This window comes from Suillus bovinus (genome assembly GCF_016758785.1).
Source record: "Suillus bovinus strain UH-Sbo-P2 chromosome Unknown EDB93scaffold_1, whole genome shotgun sequence".
Taxonomy (NCBI): Eukaryota; Fungi; Basidiomycota; class Agaricomycetes; order Boletales; family Suillaceae; genus Suillus; species Suillus bovinus.
The window spans coordinates 707946-726665 of record NW_024542057.1 but is presented as its reverse complement, the minus strand read 5'-3'; the positions used below and the strand labels follow the sequence as shown (position 1 = coordinate 726665).

General features: G+C 46.5%; 4 protein-coding genes across 4 annotated transcripts; 1 reads left to right on the top strand and 3 right to left on the bottom strand.

Moving 5' to 3' along the window:
- Positions 1–89: 89 nt before the first annotated feature.
- Positions 90–3202, bottom strand: EDB93DRAFT_1074397 (Rho GTPase activation protein; the record flags this gene model as incomplete). Its single annotated transcript, XM_041445092.1, has 11 exons — positions 90–974; positions 1031–1107; positions 1155–1330; positions 1378–1636; positions 1690–1852; positions 1907–1949; positions 2000–2592; positions 2649–2765; positions 2815–2930; positions 2977–3040; positions 3089–3202. 11 exons carry the CDS (start codon positions 3200–3202, stop codon positions 90–92), a joined length of 2607 nt encoding a protein of 868 aa, XP_041313593.1.
- Positions 3203–3741: 539 nt separating this feature from the next.
- Positions 3742–5493, bottom strand: EDB93DRAFT_1112282 (GNS1/SUR4 membrane protein). Its single transcript, XM_041448124.1, has 8 exons — positions 5030–5493; positions 4882–4972; positions 4756–4829; positions 4657–4702; positions 4567–4607; positions 4440–4509; positions 4177–4390; positions 3742–4124 (listed from the first exon to the last, which is right to left on the bottom strand). Exons 1-8 carry the CDS (start codon positions 5357–5359, stop codon positions 4109–4111), a joined length of 882 nt encoding a protein of 293 aa, XP_041313592.1. The 5' UTR covers positions 5360–5493; the 3' UTR covers positions 3742–4108.
- Positions 5494–5495: 2 nt separating this feature from the next.
- On the bottom strand, positions 5496–6673 carry EDB93DRAFT_1112280 (uncharacterized protein). The gene is made up of 6 exons (XM_041448123.1): positions 6383–6673; positions 6284–6321; positions 6145–6218; positions 6002–6087; positions 5820–5953; positions 5496–5773 (listed from the first exon to the last, which is right to left on the bottom strand). Exons 1-6 carry the CDS (start codon positions 6452–6454, stop codon positions 5719–5721), a joined length of 459 nt encoding a protein of 152 aa, XP_041313591.1. The 5' UTR covers positions 6455–6673; the 3' UTR covers positions 5496–5718.
- Positions 6674–6926: 253 nt separating this feature from the next.
- On the top strand, positions 6927–18583 carry EDB93DRAFT_1073706 (vacuolar protein sorting-associated protein 13; the record flags this gene model as incomplete). Its single annotated transcript, XM_041445034.1, has 47 exons — positions 6927–6965; positions 7025–7100; positions 7148–7225; positions 7281–7496; positions 7553–7671; positions 7723–7827; positions 7880–7978; positions 8027–8092; positions 8143–8292; positions 8347–8550; positions 8602–9360; positions 9414–9544; positions 9600–9789; positions 9838–10269; positions 10318–10496; positions 10544–10923; positions 10974–11668; positions 11721–12521; positions 12572–12961; positions 13011–13127; positions 13181–13250; positions 13299–13327; positions 13374–13718; positions 13740–14025; positions 14072–14140; positions 14194–14347; positions 14411–14610; positions 14658–14778; positions 14829–14977; positions 15027–15053; positions 15104–15171; positions 15226–15539; positions 15589–15781; positions 15840–16031; positions 16081–16558; positions 16611–16746; positions 16801–16944; positions 16995–17319; positions 17369–17447; positions 17498–17579; positions 17631–17697; positions 17752–17825; positions 17877–17932; positions 17987–18042; positions 18094–18123; positions 18179–18269; positions 18315–18583. The coding sequence occupies 47 exons, from the start codon at positions 6927–6929 to the stop codon at positions 18581–18583; spliced, it is 9330 nt and encodes a 3109-aa protein (XP_041313590.1).
- Positions 18584–18720: the final 137 nt, after the last annotated feature.

Genomic DNA, 18720 nt, shown 5'->3' with positions numbered 1-18720 from the left:
TTCAAGGATTGTATATCTGATACTTCATACAGTACGCAAAACGTAATATAATAGGAAGAAACAAAAAAGACAATAAATATGATGGTCAATTATCGTTTCGCAAGTATACCCTGCAGCACATTCTTTCTCTTCCTGCTAGCTTCAAGATCTTGAAACTCAGGTGGACTACGTAGAGACTGTGCACTTGCAGGGAATGCAAGTGACGAGATCGAGTCAGCTGATATTGATTTAGGTCGCAGAAAGCGCGGACGATGCGTTGCTCGTGTAAATCGCTCTTCGGGAGATGAGGTGACCTTTGGGCTTGAAGGAATATCGGACACAGAGCCTCTACGTAGACCGGACAGGTCATGGAGGACAGGACTTGAAGGTGTCATGTTGCTGGATGACGCTTTTTGGTACTCTGCTTCTGACAAATCAGATAGTGATGGTGCGACACACGGCCTTGACACCTTCTGCGACTCAACAATTTTCGGAGGCGAGGCTGTGGATGAAAGAGCGGCGGAAGAGACCGTGGATGTTATTCGAGGTGCATCCCATTTAACGGCAATAGGACATGATTCCACACTGGCTAGTTGGCTGACGCGAGCCAGACTCTGGTCCTCCAGGTCGAGGCATTGAGCACAAAGACCTGACAGATGCTCATTGTCTCCTTCGAAGGATTTGCCCTTTGGGTCAGCGGACCGTGCACTTCGGAGAACCGAGGAAGTGATACGAGCTAAATGCCTTGGAATATCAAGCACATGGGGTAGCAACGGAATCGACTCTCTTTCTAGGACAGGCATCGTAGTACTTCTCTCGTGCAATGAACTGACCACATCGAGCCGTTGGTGGCTGTGAGCTGGGTGAACAGAATGTGGACTACATGGATCTAGCGGGACAGGAGTCGAGACGACCATAATGTAATCTACCATTGTAGGCAGATTCTGTTTGAGGAAGTCCTTGATCCCGCGCATGAACTCCTCCTTCTGTACATTCTGCTCGAGAGGTAATTAATGAGCGACAGTGAAAACAAGAAAGCAAGGGATCTCACGGGATTAAGATTCGCAAGACTTTGTATGACCTTTGCGATGAGTGTGAGACTGCGTTGAATGCGAGCACTGGGAAGACCTGGGGTTGATCAGATTTACGAAAGGCGCGATGGGAATATTCAATACCTGGGTATAACCCAAATAGATGAGGGTTCAAGATGCCAGGGACAATAAATCTTAAGAAGCAAAAGGCGGAAACGCTCTGCCAGGGGAGTTCGCGGTTATGAGGGTCTTGAGAATCCTTCGTGTGATAATGTTTCTCAACGAGCTTTCTCACGTGTTCGAACAGACGTCGCAACTCGCTAAATTTGACTCAGTCTGAGTCAAATCAGAATGACGTAGTACTCACTTCGGACACTGGCCCCTTACAGCATATATCTGGTTCCACACCTCTTGGCTCCAATGTATTAGTTGATCCACGCCACGTTCGACCTCTTTTGCACCTTTGCCGCTCCTCACAGGATCAACCTCGATAGCAATTTTTTCGGAGCAAATGCGCCGAATGGTACATCCGATGCTGGACTCGAGAAATGCTTTCCCATAAAATGCCATTGCAAGCTCCATCGTCTTTGTGAAAGTGGTATTCCCGCGGAAAATCGTATTGTGAGCTGCAAAAGTGGTCAGTAAGGTAACTCATGGCACATGATGATGGATCACTGACAGCTAGGTGTACCATCAACTTCACGATCGGCATATTCCGTGATATGCTCAACAAGAATGTTCTTGGCAATCGCGATGCACATCAACTGATAAGAAGTAGTCCGCAAGTGGAGCCTGCGCTCGAAGTCACTCATCCATTCTAGGACATTTCTGTCGCGGAGTACCTGGCAACCAAATACAACTATATGTCAGCAGAAGTGGTGTTTGGGACGACTTACAGTCAAAAGGCCCGAATAGCTATTATGGGGCAATATTATCTCCCTTGAACAAATTTCAGTCTGCGCTAGTCTGCGAATGTACGGAATACTTACTCGTCGACGGTGAGTTTCATTCGTATCTCCCCAACTTGAATACTGTTGCTCACTCCGCCAGCTTGTATCACCGGAAACCATCCTTCTACCACTTCATTTCGACGAAAGTTCGTCAGTGCAATGCGGACCGAGCCAAGCAAGATGGGTTTCAGAAGCCTCTTCTCTCTCCAGACTGTGACCTCGAGGGTCTCAAAAGGGGGCAAATCTGAAAATGAGAAATTCTCAAGCCAGTCGGGAGACCCTATCCCCTTCTTGACCGTCGTGCGAGCACATATGTTGTTGTTAAGATTAATTTCGCAAAAGGCATCCAAATCGACGGGGTCTGCCTCTCGCGGGTCGCCTTCGCTAAGCGTAGCAGAGCTAGCATTTGCGTCTAATTGGGCCTTGAAGTGATTCCCTAGGTTGCGTCCTTGCAAAATTGACAGCTCTACCTGCCGCCACATACGGTAGAGCCCGCCATCCCGTGAGACGAAGGTTTGCCCATATATCTCCGGTTTAGAATATGATCGTAACAGGACCAGCCAAGTGTTGCACGTATCGGCGTCTTCAAATTGAAAATAGATAGACTCTGTGTTAGCTGGGGAGCCCCACCGCTGCCCTCTTTGAGAGTAGTCTCATCAGCAGTGCCGCAAACAGGATAAAAAATAACTTGCCCAGCAGATGCAAGCGCCAGACAATTCTTGCGAAGAAATAAGGAGGAGTCAGCATGTCGGATATCAAAGTGGTTGAGCCTATGTATGTATATGGTCTGGTACAGAATAGTCTCCTGTGGAGGCATTCAGAAGATTGTAGGACGCCTGTTTCCTGAGACCCACGTCGACATAAATGTTAAGCGAACAGCCTTCGTCCTCGTCCGTCAGTTTACATGTTGCAGGTCGCCACTGTCCAGCGCCTGGTGGAGTCCGAGCTACCGATATCCAGCTAGACTTTTCTGGAGACGCATAAATAGTGATGTGGCAGAACAGAAGTATTCTCACCTTTGAGTGACCTAGGGGTTTCTTCCGACTTGCTAGTGTCAGCTTTACGGCGAGTGACCACTGGCTGCGAGCGGTTAGATATATCTAAGTACGACATGTACGTGAGACTCACCTTCCGAAGCCCAAAACTTGCCACAGTGGGGACATACAATTCTACGGATACCAAGAACTCCCGAGGGCAACCGGAGGTCCCAGTAGACTGCGTTGAGTCTGATAATTCAGACATTGGAGCACGATTGACTGAGTTTCGTTGGTAAGGCAGTCCCTATCGTCAACTTTGAATCATTCAAGACAGCCGTTGCAAATTGACTTGCTGCGCTTTACGGTATGAATATTTTGCTGCACCGCAATGCGTGTACACTCCTCGTAGTGTATGAGTTAATGTAGGGATAGCGATGATGATGGGAAGAAACGAAGATATTCGTGTGTATCAGAGCTAGTCAACGAGTGATAGTCAGTTCTCAGGAATTCGGCTTCACTGCCAGTGGCGAGTAACCTGAGGCCAATTTTTCGGAGCTGCAAAATGCAACTTAACCGCTGATGATCAATTAATTGTAGTCTTTGGTACAAGCTTGGAGGCAAGAAAAGCCAATCAATGATATACAGTGCAGTGACACAGTGAGAATAAGCGTCGGATGATGCATAGATGATGATCACTGGCGAGGAATTGCCGCAGCCAATCCTTACGGCACAGCAAATGATGATTATGCAGCACACACAAATCGGGGGACTTCGCTTCGCACGACAAGAAAAATCACTCTAGGATAGTATCATGGAGGAGTAGTGGCATTTCATCTGGGTATTACTACGGTACTCTTGTTCGTGAAATGTCTTTTGCGCTCTAAAACAGCTTCCAAGCACACCCGTATGCTAACATGCATGCCCACAACGAAAGCAATATCCGAAAGGAAACAAATATGCAAAAGAAATACTCAACCATAAAAAAATAAGGCGATGGAGAGCAGCTAAATTGACAAGAACGACAGGCTGTATGAAAAGATTGGACAGGTGAACTGGTGGTGAACTCGTTGATGCATTCTGTATATTAGTGTCTTGCGTGGTGCTAGATGAGTATAGGTAATCGCTTGGCCACTTGCATAGCCATATCGTCATGAAGTTGTGGATTGCGCCCTCAGTCCTTTTTGTGGCTATCAAAAGTTTCAACATCAACGTGCGATATAAGAGGGAGGGTTTACACACCTGTTTCCATTGTAAGCATGACCATTGGAGATACCGTTGGCTGTAGGCTTCTTTCCCTTGGAGGATTTCTTGTACGTTTGAATGTAAAAGTTGATGAACAAACCAAGGTAGGTGGTGAGAAGGCCACATCCGAAGAGAGCAGCAGTTTCGGTGCCAGCACAATTCGACCAGTGAGGGAGGTGATGGTAATGAGTAGCTGCGTAATGTTGGTAGGCTTAGGTTGGATTTAGCATTTATATCAGGCTATAAATTGATAAACTCACTGCCGAAGTAAACAATAACAATGTCGATGATGAACTGAATGATCTGCATAGATGTAAGATATTTCTTCCACTAATTGCGGGAATATCTCAGTGAAATATACGTCAACATTGTAGACCGCGTACGCACCCATATTTTGGCACCACCAGCAGTCGCAAAGTAGTAATAATCTTCATGGTCCGATAAGCGCACGCATACCACAGCAAAAAGAGACCTTACACATGATGACGTGGACTGCCAGATTCAAAGAAATCACAACCCATGACTAAATTCGGAGACGTCAAGCAACCGCTGGCAGAGATGGCCACGTAGACATACCACACTTGTTTTGCCGTTAAGTTGCACAAAGCATAACAGAGCAGTCGCAGAATGATGGAATACATGAAGGAAAGCTAAAATGACCGGTCAGCGCGTGAATCCTACGAACGATACGGCCACGCGTACCAAGAGGTTTCTTTTTGAGAGCGAGGAACACCGTGTCAAAAAGTTCGATGTACTTGAAGTAATAGTTGACCATGTAATAAAATTCCAGCCTCTGGGGTGATGGATGAGTCTCAAAAGATAGATATTGGATCAACGTGTCCAAACGTACCTCGGTCCATGAGGTCTCATCACACATTGTGCCGTAGGTCGTATTTGTGAGCCATATCGAGCCAACTTCTTCCATCATAAGGACAAGAAGGATGAGACTTCCAACACTGAGGAAAGCGTTGTGTATGCGAAAGAGGGTGTTGAGCCGCTGTGGAGATCGATCCTTCATGATTTCACGAATACCAAATATTACAGCGAGGTACGACGCAAGGGCCGTAGTGACGACGGGCCATGTCGACAAGGGCGTCTCGCCTTGGATGTAGCTTTTAAGATATATAGGAATGGAGTCCTTTGGGACGACAGTGAGGAGGAAGTCGGCGAGAAAAGTCATGGGAGACGTGGAAACAAAGTCAAGAACTAAAGTTGAAAAATTCAAGCGTGAAAAGTAATAGGTGTTTACATACAACAATGCCGAGGTGTGACCTATCTGTCACAACTCACATTTCCTTAAATTCTCAGATTGCCATGGCAGAGCGAACTTCATCATGGGAGACAAACCTGGTAGTAGGTGGACACGTTTACACACCTAGAACAAACCTAGAACGTTCCATCCTTGGAGGGTAGGTAGAGCCCAACATTCAAGATTTATACAGTGGATTGTTTTACTTATCTATTGGTACAGATAGCAATGCAAAAGGTGTGTAGATGTATATTATACGATGCTTCGATGTCTCAGAAGTTACAAAGAAATTAGGAAATGATTAACGCGGGGCCGCACTCCAGGTCAGCCAATAAAACCTTCTCCCTGCACTGTGGTGAGATACAACTTTAAATATTCCAATTTGCATTACCTTGCATGTATGTTCGCATTCTGCAGAATTTCGACTGCAGCTGACCTCACCTTCGGTGCACTGAGCTCAGTCGGCAATGCACAGATGAAACAGAGCGAAGAGTTTGAGGGAGCAAGTCGATAAGATGCGGAAATCTGGAACGTCTGTTAGAGAGGTGATGCAGGTCAAGTGTGGTGACCAACCCCCGCTGAATGCAAAGACTCCAAGAGATCATGAACGAAGAGAAGAATTCGTGAGCGTAAGTCGTGAAGGTCGTGTAAATCAAGGCCTATTTTTTCGAATTGTGTAAATATATTTGGATTTATACCACATGAAAATCACATACATGTATCAGAAAGAGATGACCACATGGGCACAGAGCAATGCAACCTTACGGAACGACCAGTTTGGCTCAGGAGCCTAACCAGGATCACATCGATTATTTGCATGAGCAGCCAAAACATGATAATATCAACGAATAATACCTTGCGAATGGCTCCACGGCATCGGCAAGGCTCCCCAACTTAACACAAAGTGCGCCTAATAAGTACCGCGGAAGGACCTTGAAAGTGACAATGACTGACCTCATTCAGCTGCAGCTCCTGCTTGGCAGTCGGAGAAGGCATAGAGAAGGATCTGGGAGCCACAGACACCATGATACTCTTTATATGCTTGCAGAGAGGGTTGGGTGTTGAAAGGAAGATGAGGAACAAGTGCTCACACGACTCTCACTGGCAAATATACTAAGTAGTATTCTGAGGTCACGCGGATAGACCCGGACTAGCGGGATTGAACGGAACCAACGGCATAAATGCACTATCACTAAATGTGAGAAGATAACTGGAATGATCCGATAAATTGTCCTCGAAAGGAACAACTTCAGCCTCGAGGTGCACCATCCAGGAGGTATATATACATACATATATCCTATGACCGGCCGTCCCGGTTTAACTCCGGCCGCGTTTAATGAGTTGATGTAATATTTTCCCAATTTAGTAAGTGTGCCCCCTACCCTCTTCGTTCCACTGCGGTGCAGTCTAACAATCTCTCACTAGTACCTCACGTCCAACTTACAGCAAGAGTCACGTATAGATATCAGGATAAGTCGATACTATCAAAAATCCCACAATGTGGTGGTTGGACCCCGGGAAAGAAGTATTGAATGTGGTGCGTCATCAAGAAATTTCAACTCCACATATCCTTGAATATAACCGCGTCTCGTCTAGTTGTTCAATAGGATACTCGCCCCGTATGTCGAGAACCTTGATATGAATCAAGTAAACTATGGCATTGGGCAAGGTAGTGTTGACTTGTCGCTCGTCCATATGGCAATTTTGATCCAAATTCAGGTCAATTAACGCTACGCAACTTGCGCCTCAAGAAGGGCGCTTTGGATAAGTTCAGACTCCCAGTAGATGTTCTCGAAGGTACTATTATACGTCAATGGCGTTGCCTAAGCTCACCCAGGTTCCCTCTCTTCAGGCCACCTCGGGACATTCACGCTGTCTCTCCATTGGATGAACCTCGGCAACCAGCCTGTCGAGATATTGATCGAAGATGTGTATATGCTCGTCGTACCCTCTCCGCAAACAAACATTGATCCGGAGGAGGAAACACGGCGAGCACTGGCCGCCAAACTTGAGCGGTTGGAAAATGCAGAACTTTTGCATATGCGTGGTCAAGTAGGACTACCCTCAGGTTTGCCACTGTGTTATTGATAGCGCGTAAGCTTCAGATGACATTCCCTGTTACAGAAGAATCTCCGCAGTCACAGGGTCTCTGGGCTTCATTAACGGCTAAGATAATCAACAATCTGCAGGTGACCGTAAAGAACATTCACATACGGTATGAAGACAATATGAGCGTTCCTGGTGTATGTAGGACACACGCATCTTGGGATTCATTATATGACATACAATATTAGCATCCTTTCGCCGCGGGCATCACGTTGGCAGGTTTCACAGCGGTGTCGGTTAACGAGGAATGGCAACCGGCTTTCATAGAAAGCACCGCCGGTGCAATACACAAGGTGAGCAGCTAGACGAAGTGAAGAGGGGCACCACTGAACTTGAATTCTTCAGTTGGCTAGGTTGGAATCACTAGCGGTATACTTTGATACAGATTCGCAAAGTATGGCAGGGCTGCCCCTCTCTGCAGCCAAAGAGAAGTTCATTGCCATGGTAAGTTTGATGCTCTCGCACACCATCAGGTTTGACCTCCTAGTCCAGATATCACAAAAGGATCACCAGTCATCCCATCAATTCATTCTCAGCCCGGTATCGGGTGAGGGTAGAGTAAGCTGCCAACAGCTATCAAGCGCGTTCAATATATGACCATCCATCAGATTGTTATGAACCACAAACTTGACAAGAACACACCACACTTCGACGTACAGCTGCTGTTTGATCAAATCGGTATCGCCTTTGATGACAACCAATATCGAGATGCCATATCTTTGGCTGATATGTATCACGTCTACCTCCGTCAACGTCAGGTAAAGCATTTTGAACTAGGCGATGTTGATCTCGAATTTATGTTCTCCATCCAGTACAGAAAATTTCGTCCAAGCGACGAGGAGTTCAAAGCGAACCGAGCAAGGGCATTGCTACGCTTTGCTGCCCAGGCGATTTTGGATGGTGTGCACGACCGACGTCGTAAATGGACTTGGGCGTACTTCGCGGAACGTCGAGACGATCGCAACAAATATGTCGAGTTATTCGAGAAGAAGACGGTGAATATATTGCGTGAATCCGTACGTTTTGTTTTGTTCCACGCTATGAGACATACGATTATGTTTTTTCAGGACACTGCGTTGCTCAATGCATTGGAATGTAAGTTGTCATATGAGGACATTCGCTTCTACAGGTCGATTGCACGTTCCCGTCTACGAAAGGACATGGAGCTGAAGAAAAGGCTTGAGGAAGACCGCGCTACACAACAGCAACAACATTCTGGTGGTTGGCTATCCTGGCTCTGGGGGTCCCAGGCAGATCAGCCGAAAGACGACCTCGTTTTTGGAGGTGAAATGACAGAGGAGCAACGCAGGCAGCTCTATGATGTACTTGATTACGACGAGAAATCGGCCATTGTCGATTCGTTCGAGGCACCTCGAGATGCTCTCAAGGCTCGAGTGGTTGCGGAACTCAAGAAGGGGTCATTTGCACTGAAGGTTGATCCGAGTGGGAAAGCTACCGAAGTCATCTCCACGGTTTTCGACTCCTTTCGTGCCGAAGTCATCCAAAGACCGGACAATTTTGAGGCAGCTGTATCCTTAAGAGGATTTAGTGTTTTTGATGGGACGACCAAGAATACACTGCATCGACAGATAGTCCGAGTCAAGACCCCGATAGCAGAAGATGCTGAGGCTATTGAGCACGGGGAAGCTGAAGATCCATTTTTCTTCGTGAAATTTGAGAGCAATCCTCTCGATGAACGCGCCGACACCGCGCTCACAGCCCGCATGCGCCACATGGAAATAATTTATCACAGGGGGTATGTCGAAGCCATTTTCAAATTCTTTCGCCCACCCGAGAGCCAGTTGGAATCAGTCGAAGCTCTATTAGTAGGTGCTCTCCGGAATCACTTAAGCAAAAGGTCTCATGCTTTAATTTCAAGAATGTAGCAAGCCAGACACTGGAGGGCTTACGAAAGGAAACTCGAGCTGGTTTAGAGTATGCTCTGCAAACTCATAAAACTATTGATCTTCAACTGGATATGAACTCACCCATCATCATCATTCCAGAAGAGTGCGTTCCCCGCATGCGTAATTATCGAAGTTACCAGACTAACTTGTTAATTTAGCGTCACTACGCACCAATGCAGTCATCTTGTTATCGATGCTGGCCACATAGCTGTCGAAAGCGATTTGGCCGATAAAGATGCTCTGCGAGAGATACACGCAAAACGAAACCAGCCATACGGCGAGGATGACTACAAGAGATTAGAGTCACTAATGTATGATAAGATGTTGCTCAAGCTCCAGGCAGCTCAGGTTAGTTCACACCTGGATAGCATAAACAAGTCTAATGCTATCGATCAGTTTGTCTTAGGCAACGATCTCCAAGCTTGCCGTGATGCTCTCACTTCTGAGAAGAGCGACACTCTCCATCTACTGGAACGTATAAACATCAACTTGTTGGTACAGAACTCCATTGTACCGTCTGCTGTCAATCTCGCTCGATTCAAGATTTCCGGGAAATTGCCCAGTCTTCAAGTGAACATCTCCGACGCCAAGTACAAGTCTTTAATGCGCATTATAGATGTTGCGATCCCAAACTTTGATGAAGGCGGCGAGCAGAAACCTCCCCAGATGCACATCGATAGTGCATCACTTGTGCTGCCTTTGTCAGCTGGTTTGTTTGGACCTGTCGACACAGAATATAATGTAGATGATCATGATGAGGTCGACAGCGAATCTGCATCGACACACAGAGACGATCTGTTCTTTGAAGCAAGCGATGGCTCGCTCGAGGTAGATCACGTTCATCCTCCATCTCCCGTATTTTTACCTGTTTGGCAGCATCCTGAAATCCGACAACACATATTTGAGCTTGATTTCGAAGTTGACACTCTTCGTGGGGCTATCTCAAAGTCTAGTGGCGATGGCAATGAGAAACCACTCGGGGAAGTCATTTTCCAGCAGTTTCGACTCGCGTTCTCGCTTCTCAAATTCAATATGAATGTGGATATTAATTTGAGGTACGCTGTACAACCTTTCTGAGCTCGTGTCAATAACACGTATTCAGATCCCTTGCAATGAACGTCGTGCAAGCTGCTGGAGATTCCATTCAACTGATGTCTTCTGAAAGCACGGGTTCCGTCATTAAAGATCTCATGAAGATATCGTACAAACGGGTTCAGAAAAATTCACCCGAATTTGCAACCGTCTACGAAAGCATCGACCAAAGTGTTGATGTCCAACTATCCACGTTTATATTCCACGCTGCACCAGAACCAGTCGTGTCGCTTTACGATTTCATCATGACGACGTTTGTTCCTCAAAGCCCAGAGCAACCTGCGAACACAACATCAAGTACGATCGTTATCTCAGATGAAGGGGAATTATCTCCGCCTGCTAGTGACACGGGAACCATCAGAGTATCTGTCAGACTTGATAGTGTGCAAGGTCGGTCTTTTATTCAGATCTACCAACAGCGCCCTCACAGCCACGCATAGTTCTGCTCCTCAACGACCTCGATAGTTTAGCCACTCTTTCTTTATCTACAGCAGACGTCCAGTTACTTCTCCGAACGAACACGATGGGGATTACAGGACGCTTAGGAAGCCTTGCCTTAAGTGACGATCGCTCACGGGAACTTACACAGCCGCAATTCAAACAGATCTTGTCGATCGAAGGCAAAAACTTTGCGGAATTCCGTTATCAGACTCTTGATATCGCAGAAACCTCGACCTTGGGCTTTAACTCGACATTTTATCTCGATGTCGGGTCTTTGAAAGTCCACTTTTTGGAGCAGCCTCTGCACGACATTTATCTCTTCGTCACCAAGTTAGCAAAACTCAAGGTTCTTTATGATGCTGCACGTGACGCTGCAGTCCAGAGAGCTTCGGAGATTGAGAGAATGCAATTTAACGTCTCTGTCAAGACACCAATCATCGTTTTCCCTTCGGATCCTAGCCGTTTGCAAGACGTCTTGGTCATGCGACTGGGGGAGATTAGTGCCCGTAATTCACACGAGGCTCATGCTAGTAAAATCACCGCCAGTTTACGTGGTATTCAGCTGATGTCCGACATCTATCATGATGGAGCATCCTCTATGCTCAAGATCGTTGACGACATTGATATCATTGCGAATGTGATTCAAACTAGCGGAATCGACCGATCGCAGGAGAGTGAACTTCCAGACACTCAGGTAACACCTTTTTGTTGTCGTAATGGCTTTTCTAACAGCAAGAAAACATCAGATTGCAGTGAAGATATCTGACGTCAAGTTGTACTTGACACAAACTCAATACATTCTTCTTATGAAGTTCGCGCAGTCCATACCCAAGGTTTTGGTCGCTTCACCGGAAGGAAATGTCCAGGCTCTGGAGTTAGCATCGCCTCCTGTGAGCAGCAGTGACAGCGGCGGTACTACGAGCGATCATCTAGTAAACCTCGAGCCCGAACTCCACATAGTTGACGGTATCCGCGCGTGGACGACCGTGGATCTGGTTGCTTCTGTCAAGATGGTGAAGTTACATTTGTACGATAGTTTGGCAACCCACGAAGAAAATCTCGAAGACCATAGCATAGTGCGTTTTGCACTCAATGGTAGCAGCTTGCGCTACAAGTCGATATCTGATGGCGCTGCGGAGGCTCAAGTTGTGCTGAAGTCATTCACAATGAGCAATACCCGCCCAGGAGGATCCAAGTTCCGTGAAATTATACCTGCAGCGGATCATGATCGTAACCAATTCATGGTTCTCTACACGACGTCTGGTAGCTCTTCAATGGTCATTCTGACTGTGGATTCACCGCACGTTATTCTGGCTATTGAGCCCGTCATCGCATTGTTGGAGTTCTTCATGAGCGCATTTCAGCAGGACGCTCCGGTCGACATTGATAACACATCCACGACTGAGTCTCAACGCGAGTCACCGCAGTCTCGAGTTGATTTCCGATTTGATATGCACGATGTTTCTGTTAGTGTCCTAGAGAACGATGAAGACGCGAACTCCCAGGCTCTCAGATTGTACATTGACCAAATTTTGTTGTCACAACAAGTGCGTCCTTTTTTCTTTGTATCACCACAGTGCTAAGAATGGTGGCACAGAGGATTCTTACGTTGACTGTCAATCGACTAGGGATGTCGCTTATCCGCATGGGCGCCGATGCCGATACTGTACGCTTCTTGGATGATGTTGATTTGACCTTTTCTATGGATAGTCAATCATCAACACGAGAACAGATGACGAGCATGGAACTCGCTGCCAAACCTATTGTGTTCCGAGCCTCCTACCGAGATATCATGCTGATCACCACCATCGCTAGCAAAGCGGTGGACCTTTATGGCAAATCTCAAGATAGTTCTTCCGTGACCAGCACTACTAGTACGAAGTCCGCACAGCCATACGAGGGGCCCAGCCAAGCATCACGGTCTAATGCCACGAGAAGCCATAGACATACTATCGGAGAGGCCCGTGTTTTGGTATCGACGGAACAGGTGTGTCGAGATAAGATTCACTGGCTTGGTTATTCACACATCTTCTCAGCTAAAAGCATCGTTTGATGGATTCCGTCTGATCCTCATAGGCGACATGCATGAGCAGCCTATGCTTCACTTGAAGATTAAACCATTTATCATTGGTGCTCGTGATTGGTCTGCAGATGTGCGTAAAGAACAGTCCCGTACTGGTCTCATAATTTAATTATCCACTACCAGCTTCGCGCTACTGCTACCCTTGCAACCCAAATCAGTTACTGGAACTTGTCAAATTCACATTGGGAACCTCGTAAGTGGCATCATTTTCAAATGTCTCTATGCTGAGTAAAACATGCAGTAATTGATCCATGGACCTTCACTCTTTCGGTGAGTCTATTAAATCAGGAATTAGGATAATATTTATCTATTTTAGGTTGGCCGAGATCAACGCTCGAGTGAATTCAAGGTATCGGTATCAGCGCAAGAACGTTTAGATCTCAACGTCAGTACTGCTTTTGTGGAGCTTGCTGTCACGTCTGCCAATATGTGGGGTAAGGAAGGACAAGTCTTGCTACAGAAGGCCCGTGGAAGCTTCGCACCATACCGTATCAGGAATCGCACCGGATCCACTCTCTTCGTGTGGTCTGACGATGATGCCAGTCGTGACTCAAAGGATGCCGGTGCAGTCAAGATTACAAATGATCAAACTGTGGACTGGAGGTTTGATGATTGGAAGACAATGCGCGAGGCAAGTAAACTTATGCGTTTCAGTGGTGCTGTGTTTACTTTGCCCTTGTAGCATGTCTCAATCTCTGAACAACACAACATTGGCATACAGATTGTCGGCAAGCCATGGGAAGCGCTGAGAGGTATACCAGTGGACAGAGAAGGAGAATATACGTTCTCCCTTCGCCCTCGAATGGAGACATACGCTGATCGCTTGTTATGCGCTGTATCGGTTGAAGACAACGTAAAAATCGTCACACTCCGTTCCACATATCTGGTCGAAAATCAGACCTTTTATCCACTGGAACTTACGCTGGTAGATCATACAGGACATCCGGTTTACTCGTTAGAAAAGATAGGTCGGTACTGAAAAGCTCTTGTGATTCAGTGGTTAATCGTTCTCAGCCCCCGGCAAGGATTACGCTCTGCCCATAGAAGCAGTAACCCAGAACAGGATCCGACTGCAGCCAGATCGTGCGTATCCATTCATTCGAAAATTGTGCAGCATACTCATTAGGCTTTCAAAGAGGGGTTCGGGTACAGATGGTGCTCCTCCATACGCTTTGAGGATCTCATTACCAAGAAGAGTCTTACGATAAGTTGCCCTCACAATGACCAGCAAGAAGCTCCTTTTCGATTTCAAGCGTGGGCACAAAGTGACTCGAATGAGCCTGGAACACGGTAAAAATATATTTACGTTCCTTTACATCCCCACCACTAACGACGTTCCTTTTTGCGATTCAGGAAACCACCGAAAATTAAACTCAAACTTCGTGCGCCAATCGAGCTTGAGAACCTACTGCCTTACAACATCCAGTATCGAATATATGACAAGGATGCTAATCAAAACTGGAAGAGCTATCTTAGAAAGGGTGGCGTCATGCCTGTGCATTCTGTGGAATTAAGTCATTTGATCCTCTTGAATGCCGAAGTCCAGGATACGAGTGAGTCCGATAGCTCATCCGAGTACGTTCACTCACGCAGAAACTAGTCTTTAAGCCCAGCGATTTCGCCATTATTAACACTGACCGGAATTCGGACTTTGATGTAGAGTCTCGTTTAAGTCTGCGGGACCAGAGTAATCGCAAACTTGATCTACGTCTGAACTACGTGTTCGTCTTAAGCCCGTACATTTTCACTTTTGCAACTCATATATCCCTAGACGCTATCCTGAGTCCGGTGGTGCCTTCAAAGTCCAGATATATTGCCCGTATCTCGTTATTAACAAGACCGGGTTGCCCTTTGCTGTGAAAGCTGCACGTTCTCATCGAGCGATCTCCCCTGTCGAGATTGCCGCTGATACTAGACTCGGTAAATTCCAGTCGGCAATTTACCATGGCTTACTAATTGTGTTCGCTAGATGTTATTTCCAAACCAGTTCCATTCTGTGGGTGTTTACATACCTTTCTTCTTACGATGGCCTCACTACCTCACCAGTATTGTCACACCCCAATGACAATGGTCAAGCATTTGTGTTTAAAATCGGTGAATCTGGTTGGTCGAAGGTACGGTCGAACGACGGGAAGTTATGTTTGTTAGATTCAAACATTGCCCTCTAGGTCTTTAGTCTAGAGGCCCCTTCTGCGGAAACTGAGATGGTTATACCGTCCTCAAGGCAAAAAGCAGAGGAGTTCCACATTGGATTGTCGTGGACTGAAGGGTTGGGGAAATACAAACTCATCAAGGTCATAACCTTCGCCCCAAGGTTCCTCATCAAGAATAATCTGCCTGATCCCATATGCTTCCGCGAGCATGGCGCACCGCCCAGAGGCCGCGCAATACTCGATCCAGGCGAACGTTGTCCAATGCAGATCATGCGTGCGAGCCGGGAAAAAATGCTTACTATTGCGTACCCTGGACTCAATTCTCAGTGGTAATATCCTAGCCATGTTGTCTCGGGTACTTTTCTGATAATGCTTCAGGTCTGCACCCATAAACATTGAAGATATAGGCTCTGTTTACCTTCGCGTCGGACTCTCAGACGGCGGCGTGCATGCAGTGAAGGCTGACGTCGTGATTGATGGATCCACGATATTCGTAATACTGTCTGCTACGGAAAAATGGCCCTTCGTTATCGAGAACGACAGCGATTTCTCTGTCTCCATGTCACAATGCGTATGGGTCTCCCAACTCCCTTGCACCTGAAAATCAGTCCTTAATGTTGACTTAGCAGGATCCCAAACGTGGTGATGCTGACGTGGTGAAATCGTCTACACCACGATACAAGTTAGCGCCTCACTCAAACATGCCATATGCCTGGGACCAGCCTGCTGCCAGGGAAAAGAAGATCACACTCACGATAAACGATGCTTCCCGCAATGTAGACATCATGGAAATTGGTGTTCTCGTGCCATTCAAGTTCCATGTACCTTCACTTCTCCTCAAGTCCGGTTAGTCACTGACGTGCAGCTCAGGATCGCAAAAGGACTCGTGCTGTTTCGTTGGACGTAAGAGCAGATGGACACCAACAAATATTACGCATCACACCATATGTAGCTGAGCACAGCCTCTACAAGCCGAAATTCCACAGTTCGAGCTCCCTGTCACGGTCCGACACCATGACCAGCAGCACAGAAGGTTTTGAGGCGATCATGGAAGTCGTCTCTCCGACATTGTCATTCAACATGGAGTTCGCGGGAATAGCGATATCGTTGGTTAACCGCAGGATGGTCGAAGTTGTTTATACATCCATCGAATCATTGAAGTTCGAGTATAGCAACAGCCCTGTTGCACAGTCTTTGAACCTATCATGTGGCTCACTACAGATAGACAACCAGCTGCATGATGCGCTGTACCCGGTCATTATCCAGCCAAGCCCAATAGCCAAGGAAGCCAGTGGTGTTGCAGTTCTCCCGACAATACAGGGTTCAGTGATTTGGCTCAAAGACCAAGGTCAGTAAAATATCTTTCTAGTTCCAAAACTGCCCGCAGACTGTAAATTCAGAACACGGTGTCCTATTCGTCAAGTATTGCTCTATCCTCCTCCAGGCATTGACCATTGAAGGAGACGAGGACCTGCTTTTCGCCATATACGATCTTACACAAATCCAGGGCCTCTCATGGGAGGAGAACACTGAGGAGTGAGTATAGAAGTTTATCCCACAGCCTTTTTTCCGGCTTACATGTGGGATCAGTGTTTTGATACAATATCCAGAAGAAATACCAGAACCTCACCTCTCTGCTGCTGGACAAGTTGTCTACTTTGAAGTTTTGGAACTTCAACCAATACAACTGTCTCTCTCATTCATGCGTACTGAAAGAATTAGTAGCGAGGAAAAGTACGAATTGCGCTTCGACTTTTATATATGCACTAATTATTTACCTTCAGGCTCAGCATTCGCAACCCTCTAGCTGTCGTCGTAAATGCATTGACAATGACCTTGGGTAACATCAATGACGCGCCGTTGGAGTTGAATGCACTGGTCATCAAAGACATGCGACTGACAATACCTGAACTGCAGGCTAGAATCACTTACCATTACCGTCAAGATGTTCTTCGTCAGCTATACCGCATCCTCGGATCAGCCGATTTCATTGGAAATCCTGTTGGGCTATTCACGAATGTCAGCTCTGGCGTGTCAGATATTTTCTATGCCCCATACAACGGGGTTGTTATGCACGGCAACAAGGAGCTGGGGATTGGAATTGCCAAAGTACGAGACCAAGAATACTCGCGGGGTATTTCGACTAATCCTCTACCAGGGTGCCGCTAGCTTTGTGAAGAAAACAGTGTTTGGCTTATCGGATAGTATGACCAAGTTCACCAGCAGTGTTGGCAAAGGTCCAAATTTGAATAAAACTATATGAATCGTCACTTATGATATCTTCCAGGACTATCTGCAGCAACTTTTGATTCTGAGTATCAGGCTCAACGTAGAATGAACCAGCGGCGCAATCGCCCGCGTCATGCTATGTAAGAGCAAATTTTGTTGAGTAAGCGTAAGCGACTGACCCTGAATGCTAGCTACGGTGTTGCGGCAGGGGGCGAAGCCTTTGCCAGTAGCGTTGTTAGCGCAATGGAAGGGATTGTTGTAGGTCTTTCTCATTCGATCCTTTTGTTGCTGCGCCTAACCGAGCCTTGCCAGACAAAACCTATACAGGGTGCTGAAACAGAAGGAGCACTCGGGTTCTTCAAGGGCGTTGGAAAGGGCCTTGTGGGGTAAGTCAAGAAGACTACGTAGTATGTTTTATTTATCTTGTTCGCGTATAGTGTTGTTACCAAACCAGCCGTTGGAGTCTTTGACCTCGCGTCCAACTTATCGGAAGGTCGGTCATGTTTGTCACACAGGGATAACTTATCACTGACCGTGCGCCTCTCAGGGATCCGAAATACAACAACTGTGTTTGACAAACCAGAGCGAGATCGTGTTCGTCTAGTAAGTAATTGCGTCTTCCACGCGATTTACCCTTTATACCACTGTTTACAGCCAAGACATGTCCCATCGGATGGCATTTTGGTGGCAAGTAACCTTCTTGAGTATTGTGTCTCATACACTAAGCTACGTTCACCAGCCGTTCTCTGCTCGTGAAGCCTTGGGTCAGTATTGGATGAAGGATCTTGACAATGGTGCATATCGCAAAGAGGCCTACGTTGCGCACATTGGTATGTTGGTAATTTGTTTATTGAACACGGCTGATCGTGTGATAGATTCTCCTGGTAGTGATAACGTCATATTGTTGACTTCGACACGAGTTCTTTCCTTTTGGTCGAAAAAGCTCCGCCTTGATTGGGATCTCCCCCTGGCCATGGTGCAGGGTGTTGCAGTGGAAGACACTGGCATCCGTTTCACTCACAAATCTGGAAAAGAACATGACAAATTCGTATTCATACCGGATAAAACATCTCAAGCCTGGTTCTTTGGTCAGATCGCTTCTGTAGTCAAAGCCTTCAACAATCGTCGCAGAATGGACTCATGATTAGATAGTAAAGATTTCTGGACTTAATGTAAAGATAAAGACTGTATTCTGTACTATGCACAAGTAGATCTCTGTATATATGCAATGAAACTGGAACGCATGAAATCCGATGGAACAAATACGACAGATGATGATAA

Coding starts and splice junctions, on each gene's coding strand:
- EDB93DRAFT_1112282 (XM_041448124.1), bottom strand. CDS start 5,359: ATGACTTTTCTCGCCGACTTCCTCCTCACTGTCGTCCCAAAGGACTCC. Junction 4,973..5,029: donor ATGAGACCTCATGGACCGAG/GTACGTTTGGAC, acceptor CCATCACCCCAG/AGGCTGGAATTTTATTACAT. Junction 4,703..4,755: donor TTAACGGCAAAACAAGTGTG/GTATGTCTACGT, acceptor CTCCGAATTTAG/TCATGGGTTGTGATTTCTTT.
- EDB93DRAFT_1112280 (XM_041448123.1), bottom strand. CDS start 6,454: ATGGTGTCTGTGGCTCCCAGATCCTTCTCTATGCCTTCTCCGACTGCC. Junction 6,219..6,283: donor GCCGTGGAGCCATTCGCAAG/GTATTATTCGTT, acceptor GATCCTGGTTAG/GCTCCTGAGCCAAACTGGTC. Junction 5,954..6,001: donor AGTCTTTGCATTCAGCGGGG/GTTGGTCACCAC, acceptor CAGACGTTCCAG/ATTTCCGCATCTTATCGACT.